Genomic DNA, 10,338 nt, shown 5'->3' with positions numbered 1-10,338 from the left:
CCACTTACTGTCATTGTAGAAAGGGCTCTAATTTCAAAGACAAGGAAGCGTTACTGAAAGTCCAGCCATCGCCTACTCTCCTTCATCCTCTCATCACTCACTGTCCTTGTTAAGTGCTGCACAGCTTCATTAGCCAGCCAGCAGCTCACAGCTCACTAGCAGCAGCATCCACATGATTTGCCAGTGGCGCTCTCAGGATGTCAGCATGGATGAACACACCTGTATGTGCTCATAACCTCATATACTTAGGACAGTGATCTGTAGTTATTTATGCATGTGAAGATTTGGTTAGCATTGGAGAACTGTCAGTGAATGTATGTCCTCATGGTGCTCGTTAGAAAAACTTCTAATAAGCAAATCACAAAACACAAAGCAGAATGACAAGAATTCTGTAGCCTGCAGTTTTTTTTTTTTTACAGAGGGTGGTGTGGCTCCAGCTACTGATGCTGTATTCTCTCTCATATAGAAGCCCAGAGCCCACAGTGTTTGAGGAGCGGAACATCAAAGCACTTTGCTTTCACCAAATGATTTATACGATCTGTCATCATCACGATGCAGAAGAATAAAAAACAACTCTATATATGTTACCAGAAAAGTAACTGAGGACTGAGCAGCAGTGCCTGCAATGGAGCAGAGACACAGAAGAAGGGGTAAAGCTGAGGTTGCAGTGAATTGGATGAATGAAACCTAAAACAAACAGAGCTTCAGATATGTTTTGTGGTGAATAAAGTGTGTCACATTTGTATAGCAGCCAAATTAGAGTTTCTTGCCCTGGCTGACATGCAGGCTTGGGTATGGTTGTGAACTTTGAGTTACCACTAATGTGGTCACAATTTTTTGTAGATAAACAAAATGCCCAAGACAAAGAGCAGTGAGTTAATGTAGAAGGCTGCAGTGCACTACATGCTCAGCCAGGTTAATGCTGCATTCTCGATTTTTAGCCACTATGAGGTAAAACAAATCCCAAATACACAAAGAGACACATAGTCCTGACTCATTATTCTCAAATTATATTGTCAGGAATGATTTATGAGTAAACAGTTACCTATTGACAATCAGGCAAACACACACGAACATTAGCATTCTGTATGAACGATGTATTAGTCTCCTGAATTAAGTCTATTATTTACTCATATTTTAATTTGGTCTCCACCAGCTCCTGTAAAACTATCTGGCTCTGCAGCTGCTGCAGGCTCCACTCTTCTTTTCTAACCAGTTGACAGCATTTTCTGTGTGGTGTATGGTGCTGGGTAAGTGCTCTACAAAAAACCCTAAAACACTAAATTAAAAAATGTTTAACAAAACAGAGCTACAAAGTTAGAATCAGTAAGAATGATCTGTTACTTCAAATGACTCCATTTGCATTATTCACAAAAAGATTATTTGAGAAAAAATACAAATACAACTTTACACTTGTACTTAAAGGTGTATAAGATATACTGTATCAGATTAGCTAACTGTGTAGCTACAACAAGCTAATGACTAGCTAGCAGTGCTAATGGCTTTTTACCACATTAACTTTGTAGTTGTTGTGTCCAACTAACTGACCACTGGGTGTTCATGGTATTAGTGTGTTTACCATTACAGTAACTTGGTGGTCATTGCGTTTCGCTTGTTCTATCAGGTTGAGGTCATTGTACAGCAGGTTTTCCAGGCAGCCATGGAAGTCCCTTGTGGAGATGACTGGATTCTCTGAGTCAAGGCTCTGGACTGCTCCTACATACAGCTGTATGATGAAATCACACATAATATGTCAAAAATTAAACATAATTATTATGTAAATCTATGTGTGTTTCTATTTGCAGCAAGTTTGCATAGGTGTGTGTCTGTGTAAGGGCAGTGTGATCCACCCCACCTGTTCGATGTCCCAGTGGCTGAACTCTGCGGGGATTTGAACTGTCTCAGTGTGTTTATCCACAGTGAGGTTGAGGTGAGCACTTTGCCTCTCCAGTACTACACGGTGCCAGTGCTGATCATCTAACAGGCTGCCGAGAGAAGCGAGACGTCGGGGTTCAGAGGACGAAGTCCCACCTGGAAGGAAGAATAACAAAGGGGTGAGTAGATAGGAAGTAAGTGTAGGAATGAATGAGGAAGATAAAAAAACAGGTGAGGAGGAAAGACAAAGGTATAAAGATTTGACAGTAGGAGGATATGAAGAAGTAGAGGGGGTGAAGGAGGAAGAGAGGGTGAGTAATAGGAGAGGAAAATAGTGGGGAGAGCATACAGAAGGAAAAATGGCAGGTGGGGAGGAGGAGAACAAAGGAGGAGAAAGATGGTTGACAAGTGATATAAGGAAGAGAAAGAAGAGGAAGATAATGGTGGCACAGTAATAGCAGAGGAGAAAAGTGACTCTTTTAATCAACACATGGCCACTGTTTAATCTGCAAAAAGTAAACATCATTAAAATTATCTGACTTGCGTGTTTTCTCAGTGTCTGTTTTTCTTGATATTTTCTATGCAGGTTTTGTTCTATTAGACATAGCCCTCTGCCAGGTAATCAGTTGTCTCTATGTAATCTGTTTTCTGTTTTTTTATTGTCTTGACAGTCTGTTAGTTTGTTGTCTCATTATCTGACCTGCTACTCCAACAATCTGATCCGGTACCAGTGACAGCTACAACACACCGGCCTCCATATTGTGTCTAAATATTTCACTTGTCTCAGTATCCCACAGGGAGGATCACAGCGAAGCCATCCTCTCTCATCTCATTAGGAACTGCTGGGTATCTGCGTACTTGCACTGAGAACTGATGCCAAATATGTGATAATGCCCGATCTGAAAAACTACAGATGAAACATGGTGAGACGTCATTAATGATGGATGAGCACCAGCCTGTCCAAATAAGTGGATCCATTCCCCCAAAGTAGTGGGAGAGAAGGTTTGTGTTTCTTCTGAGAGTAGGAACTATAGAAAGAGCTGCATACAGGCAGTCATTAAAAATTAATTACATATGCTTCAGGGACAGTCAACTGTAACTTCAGGGAGAGAAACAGACAGTCTGAAAGATGACGGATAAATATATTTTTGATATTTCTGTCCCTTTTGAGAAAGGATATTTTTGACTGCAGCTTGGATGAGAAAAAACATCATCATCCTTGGACTGAGACAGATCGGATGTGGACTTCATGATACACAATGTCCAGTCAAAACACTCATTGCAATAAGTTATTTGACTGGAATCTGGACAAATGAAAAGATGAAAATGGAATAGTTTTATTGTAGGAGGCATAAAGATGGGTTGGACAGTATTTGTTAATACTGCTTGAATGACCTGAAAGAGAAAGTGGGGATCACTGTGAGCTCAAAGGCCAAACAAATAAAAATCACTTTGATATTAATATGCAGAACCATCTTTATCCTTCTACTTCATCCTTTTCCTTTGCAGAAATCTATGTAACCACACTTCAGAAAAAGAATGATTATCAGTTCTTATCAACTATGTTGAAATGACAATAAAGCTGAAGTGAGATTTCCACTTTACCTGCAAACTCATCCCGAGCCTTGATAGACAAAGAGATGAGAAAGGAATATCCGTGTATGTTGTCAGTGACCTTGTTTCTGATATAACTTTCTTTATTGTGACAAGGTTGTGTTTTTTATGATGACATTTTTATTTAATTTAGAGTACAGCTCATACGCTGGACTCTTGGCAGAGCTGTACGGTGCCCAACAGGAGCAGACTATGGTGTCGCTGTTTTGGTCGTACAAGCGGGCAGATGAAGCATAAGTAAACATGCTCACAAAAAGCTTTGAATAAAGTCAAAAACAAGCTCAGACTGCTGATGACTGTATTATTATTTCCTTGAGTCAAGAAGGATCTGACTGGATGTGCTTGCTGAGGTATATACTGCTTTATTATTCTACATATGTCCTCAAGACACTATCACTTCAACGTATCTCGTCTGCTATTATAATACAGCTGCTCAAAATCTGATTATGGAGAAAGACACTGACAGCTTTTATCAGAAGGCAGGCTGGTATTATTATTTCAGCAATTCACTGTCTGTCACATAATCAGCACAAAGCAGAAGCACTAGGTCACAGAATCAGAACACAGACGTGGTCATATTATATATTAAACCACTTTTGACTGGTAGTGTAGATGTTGGTGATTCTTGAGGCACTGAGTCGATACATGTGGCCAACTGTGTTGAAAATCAGCAAATTTCAGTAATATAAGAAACATTCTGAACTTTTACCAAAAATAATTAAGCTGTGTCTTGACATTTTCATTAAATCTACCCTTCAGAATCCCAACTCGTCACATTCTGATGACATGGGTTTACAGGAGTTTATAAGTCATTGAGGATGTGATTATCTTAAAATGATAGACATATAAAGCTTCTGTGAAAACTACCCTACATGTTCTCAATGCATGGCTCAAAACTCCAACAGCTACAACATTTATGGAACATTTTAAACAAAACATCTTACTGTGATAGTGACTAAAGTGATAAAAAAGTAAATATTTAGAGAAGTGTGAGAAATTTTACCAAACCCAACTTATATTGGGATTACACAATGGTTTAACTGTATATTGCAAGAAAAAAAATTAAGACTTAAGTATCTGTTGAAAACTAGATAAATCACCATCAGGTCTCTCACTATTTCTGTTTTCTAATCTTGTTTTCTGGGACAGTGTTTTGGTGTTAGCAGATCAGAGCATACCACACACGATCGCAAGGTCAATGCACACAGCAGATGAACTACATTACACCTTCTGTAACCTAAAACAGTCATGCAGAAAGAAAGTGTAGAAACACAGATAGGAGAAATTAAGCGGAAAACTGAAGGACCCTGAACTGAACAAAGGGTTACGGCAAAGTATTGCACTGGCATTTCCAAAAGAAGAAGATACATAACAACAAAGAAAGAGGAAAAAACCAAGTGGGATGGGGGAAGGGTCTGTGTGTGTCAGGGACAGAGAGGAGGGACACAAAAGAAGAGAGTGCAGCTAAAAAACGCAAATGGTCTCCTCAGACAAGAAAATATAAAGGCATGCCAGATCTGAGCAGAAAAAAAAACAACAGTAGTTACAACAGAAAGAGTGATAAACACAAAAGCAAAGAGCCGTGCAAGTAGCCACAGAGGGGCAGGGAAGGACAGAAACACAGAAGAAGATGAAAGAAAAGAAGAAGAAAGCCTGCTTGTTTTTTCTATGTTGGTCTGTTGCAGCAGCTTCTCTCAGTCTGTCTTCTATCATTGCAATGCGTGGCTTGAATTTCCTCTCACCAACACAGTCTTTAAGGTGGAACTGTTTTTCTATAAGATGACAGACTCTGTTTAAGGAGGAACAGCCTTCACTCGGGTGTTAATGTGTTTTGGTACAGTAGGACTGTTTGTGTCGAAGGTGACACAGTCTGTCCTCTTGAAGAGACAGTTTTTCAAGGTTAACTACTTTCTACCCTGATGCCCTTTCTACTGGTGATAAACTGGTTCTTTACATGCATTCAATATTTAATGGGAACATTAACTCTGGGCATAACTGTTCTTTAAAATATTATTTTCTTTAATTTTATGTTGACATTTCAATTTCACAAGTTCACCTTCTCTGAGAGGACAGGAGAAAGAAGGAACAGAGGGAAGTGGGCGGCTGATGGATAAGAGATAGAACAGACATACTGTATGAGACAGGAATGGAAGAAGGAAGATTAAGGATGCTGGGATGGAGAGGATTTGTGAGAAACAGATGGCAGAGAAGGTGAACACAAAGAAAGATGAAAAGAAAGAGAAGGATAAATGTTTGGGAGATGTTTGGGCAAACAAACAGGATGGATGGATGGATGGATGGATGGAGGGAGGGAGAACATATTTCAGCAGCCAGGTTGGATTCATGATGACAGGTGAGAATGATTCAGCAAGGCAGCCTGAAAACCTCTGGTTTAACCCTGTTTACACACGCACGCTCTGTACAGACTTAAGCCGTGCATCAACACGTGCACAGTCCTGCCCTAACACATGCTACACCAAAAGGGAACCATCCATCATGGCAGTAAGTAGCCAGAGATGCAGCAGCAGAAAGCCAGCCACGATCTGAACTAATCAGGTGGCAGCTTGTATGTCGGCCATCTCACCCGACCAAAACCAAGCTGAAGTGATTTCAGAGGGTTTACAGTATAACATCTTCAACCTTGTATAGTGTAGATCCTACAGTAATAGGGACATAATGTGACTCAGAGAGTAGAACCAATCTGTCTAATTGTTTCAGCTGAATTTTTATTACTGGAAGTAATGTAAGTAGTAGGTGTAGTGCCTGTTGGGCATTTTGTAAGGGAAATGCGTTCGCCTGCCAAACTTTCATTTTTACAGATCTCAAAGTGCTTAAAGCTACAGTATGTAACTTAAAGAAGCAGTAGCAGGAAACTCCTACATACTGTGGCTTTAAGATTAATCATTAGTGGACTAGTGTAAGATTCTTATGTTTTTGGTCTGCTCCTCAATATCATGAGACTGGTGTTTCTGAGCATTTTGGCTAACTATTGAATGAAAAGCAATGGCATATATGGCTCTTTATTATTTTGATGATGAATACAGAAACAGTTTAAAATAGTACCTTGTCTAAGAAGCAGCAGGAGCTTTCCTCTCTCTAACTCCAGACTGAGGCTGAGTCCACCCCATCCCTCTGCATGCAGCAGTGTCCCAGAATTCCTCAGGGTTTTAAGATTCAGAGAGACAACCTCTTTGGATGTCCGCCTCAACCCAGGACTCAACCTGTACACCAGACTGCTGCTGCCATCCAAACTCACCACATCAGAGGCTGAAAAACAAAACAGAGACAACAGGAGTGAAGACCTTACCATGAAACACCCAAACCAGAACCTGGAACAAAATCAGCAGAGTACCAATGATCATATTCTCTTGCCCACGTATAAATCAATGCTTTGAATTTATTCTTTCAGTGTGGCAGGGTGGAGGAATGTACTGCTGTGTTACGAGTATTCAAGTCCACACCAGATGTGACTGAGTTGCAGTTAATTACACGTAACCCTGTGAAAGTTTCTGAAACATGATGAAGGATTTACAGGTCACTAAATAACGCCCACACAGCACTACAAACAGCTCACAAATACCAACATCTGGACAGATGTTCTGCTGTTACCTGTGCATTGTGTTTGCAGCAGGGGGCATGACAGACGGTGAGGACTGAATCTGTCTCCTGTTTATCACATGTCATCAATAAATTTCTCCTTTAGTGTCCACTGCTTGCTGGGGATTTGGGCTAAGGTTAGGTGTAGTAAACAGGGTGTAGGTGTTGTGGAGTGTGTGATGTGTCGGCAGCAAATAGTGGACAGCAAATGTTGAGCTGTTTAAAAAGAACAGCAGCTGAATTCATCATCAGTTTCCTTTACAACTAATCTGACTGAACTTTTTAATGAAATTGGCAAGTCTTTAACTCCCTCATGTTAAGACTCACACGCAATCACACAAGCACTTCAGGTGCAGTAATGCTCCTGTTGTACAGTACTGTGTATTGTGTACTGTGTGTTCACAGCAAACTAAGCTTTACAAAAAAGTGTCCCTATTTCTTTTTATGATTTTCAGTTTATATCACTGATGATTCTTATACACTTGGCTGATGAAGTGTGGACACCTGTGGCTGTTAGGAAAACTCTGTTGTTCACCTATTGTTCTTCCTCTAAATCTCCTTTTAATGATAACAAAGCTGTTAGACTGGTTGTATTTTCACACTCTGATAAACTCTTTGCTACTAGCAGCAGATTTCAGCTCCTTTTAATTTATTACATTTGTTTATTCTAAACAGGATTCTTCTGTGCATGCACCATTAGATAACTATGAGCCTTCTCTGCCAACTGGTGCACTGGCTAAGAAGCATATTAAACAAATGTAGCTATTGTGTTCATAAATATTTCCAAACCACTACACTATATTTATCAAAATCCATATGTTCAGCGTTTCTCCTAATTCATCTTTTTCCAGAGGGGACAGCAGCAAACAAAGTTCTAAAGGATACAAACAATTTGACCATAAATCATCTTTGCACTTGATCTATTATGATGAATAACTGAGGGGGGAAAGTTGGACTGCAGCAAAACAGGTGAGAGCAGTGCTCAGCCAAAGCACCAAGGCTATTTTAATACAGTAAGATGAAGATATGAGGCAGAATTTGGTTTTTACCAAGAACGAACGTGTCTCCAGCAAACTGCAGTGAGTCTGTTTACTTAAGAACTTCCAGGTAAAAAAGTAACTAAAAAGGTGCCAATATCTCTCATGGGGAGTGCAAGGGAGTCAGGGCAATCCGGAGGCTGAGACAGCAGAACGCCCTAGTCAAGGTCACCAACCTGACCCCATCTAGTTTCAACAGATAATAGAGCTGTTCTCTCCATACTTCCCTGCAAACTCATAATCATTAGTACAAACACAGAGACATCATTAAAGGATAATATAAGGATAAATTTGACATCACAAGCAGAAAGGCCGGAGAACAACCAAATCACTGAAGAAGTTAAGACTCACTGTGTGGACATCCGTAGGCCTCCAGCCGGAGTCCGATCCTCCCAATGGGGTTCCAGTCCAGAGGAAAGAGGCGGAGGAAGCGAGCAATCACAGGCTGCTGCAGCTTGTACTGAACCACACTGTCTGCATTACTGTTACCTGGAAAAGCCTGAAAACACAAACACAAATGAAATATCTCAATTTAATATACAGCATGCATTACTGTCACTTTGAATATTTCTCACACATATGAATGCATATAAAAAGTTAAGCAGAAAATAACAGGACCAAGCACCTACAGCCAAGTTAGCAGTGTCTGTTCTTGATTTTTAATAGAGTTACAAACATTTCTAAAAACATGTTTTCACTTCTTTATAGAGTAGAATAGAATACCTTTATTGTCATTGCACATTTTTTTATTACAACAAAACTGACTTTGTGTCCCTGAGAAGCAGAAACACATAAATAACTATGAATAAATTGACAAAAAGAAGAGAGAAAAATTAGAGAGCAGACACATTTACATAACTATTAATAAGAAGAATCAGGAGCAAATAGTGCATCTAGAACACATTAGAAATAGTAAGATAAACGTGTAAGCAGCAGGATGAATACTGCACTCAACAGTTTGCACCTAAAAGGCCATGATGGTGGGGCGGGGGTGTGAGGGGACCTGGGAGATAGGACATATTAAGAGGATGAGAAAGCAGAGCAGAGTTCAGTTCAGTGTTGGCTCTGGGGTGGAAACTGCTTCCGAGTCTTGAGGTTAGGTTACTGAGGGTAAATGGATGGACAGAAATTGCCATTATATCCAAACAAACAGAAATAATTTAGTGAAATCTACAACACAGCAAAGTGTGCAAAACGTGGAGGGGTCTGAATCCCACTGTATATTGCTCCTCAGTGTATATATTGAAGTTGACCACTGGGACAACTTGCTTGAAGGTGCACACAAGCTAACATCTGAAAGCAGAGTATGTTTCTGCTGGAGAATGAAAGGGATGAACATTTTACAGCAGTTTAAAACCTTTTTTGCTTCAGAAACCTTCCTTTGAGGAGATTATGCTCATCAACCTGCTTCACCCTCAAATCCTACTGCAGAATTTGGAGTATATGAACAGCGACTCGATCGTCGTTTTCTGACTCTGGGCTGAATCCTGAGTGGATGGCTCTGTTCATCTCCTTCCACCTCTCCCATCTGGCTATCTATCCTAATTACAGCCCTCCCTTGAAGTTGACTAGAGGTTAACTGGTTCTCCCACTGCTGGATAAAAGCTTAAGCATGTAATTAACTTGTTAATTCCTATATAATCATAAGCAAGTGGAGCTGGATCTCCTCATTTGATGAAGAGGAACCTTGTGCTTGACTGAAAGAAATGGGAAAAAGCACTGAGTGACAACCTTGTACCATCACTTTTAGTGATTTTCCCCGAGGTTCAAACTGCTGTCTGTTGGCTGAGGACTCTGAAAACATTTGAACAACCTCACTGAAAGTCAAACTGGCAAATCTCGATCACAATTAAAGACACAAAGCACAAATTATAAACCTGCTATGTGCTCTGTTCTGTACACACATTTGATGCATGTCTGTCTGTCCTGGAAGCGGGGACCCCTTCTGTTGCTTTTCCGTTAAAAGGTTTGCTGAAGGTGTTTTTCCTTTTCCCATTAAAGGGTCTAAAGACAGAAGGATTGTAAAGCCCCTTGAGGCAAATTTGTGATATTGGGCTATACATAAAGACCATATATTTGATATGTGAAGCTGCCATTATTTGTCTGTATATGCACAGACTTTTGAGAACCTGGAACATGGAGAGACAGATGTATAGTGGTAAACTGTGAAGAGTATCCATGAAAAATGACATATGGACAAAATAAGAGGGAAAGA

General features: G+C 40.2%; 1 protein-coding gene across 1 annotated transcript in view; it reads right to left on the bottom strand.

Moving 5' to 3' along the window:
• The window catches only part of LOC109967097 (contactin-associated protein-like 4), an 84,299-nt gene that overhangs the window by 40,630 nt on the left and 33,331 nt on the right, over nucleotides 1–10,338 (bottom strand). The window contains exons 4-7 of the mRNA XM_020612452.1: nucleotides 8,475–8,622; nucleotides 6,553–6,756; nucleotides 1,856–2,031; nucleotides 1,580–1,726 (exon numbers count right to left, since the gene is read on the bottom strand). Of these exons, the coding sequence (XP_020468108.1) occupies nucleotides 1,580–1,726; nucleotides 1,856–2,031; nucleotides 6,553–6,756; nucleotides 8,475–8,622 (675 nt within the window). The remainder of the gene's footprint in view (nucleotides 1–1,579; nucleotides 1,727–1,855; nucleotides 2,032–6,552; nucleotides 6,757–8,474; nucleotides 8,623–10,338) is intronic.

This window comes from Monopterus albus, unplaced genomic scaffold (genome assembly GCF_001952655.1).
Source record: "Monopterus albus unplaced genomic scaffold, M_albus_1.0 scaffold125.1, whole genome shotgun sequence".
Taxonomy (NCBI): domain Eukaryota; kingdom Metazoa; phylum Chordata; class Actinopteri; order Synbranchiformes; family Synbranchidae; genus Monopterus; species Monopterus albus.
The sequence above is the reverse complement of the archived record's forward strand: the minus strand, read 5'-3'. Positions and strand labels throughout refer to the sequence as shown.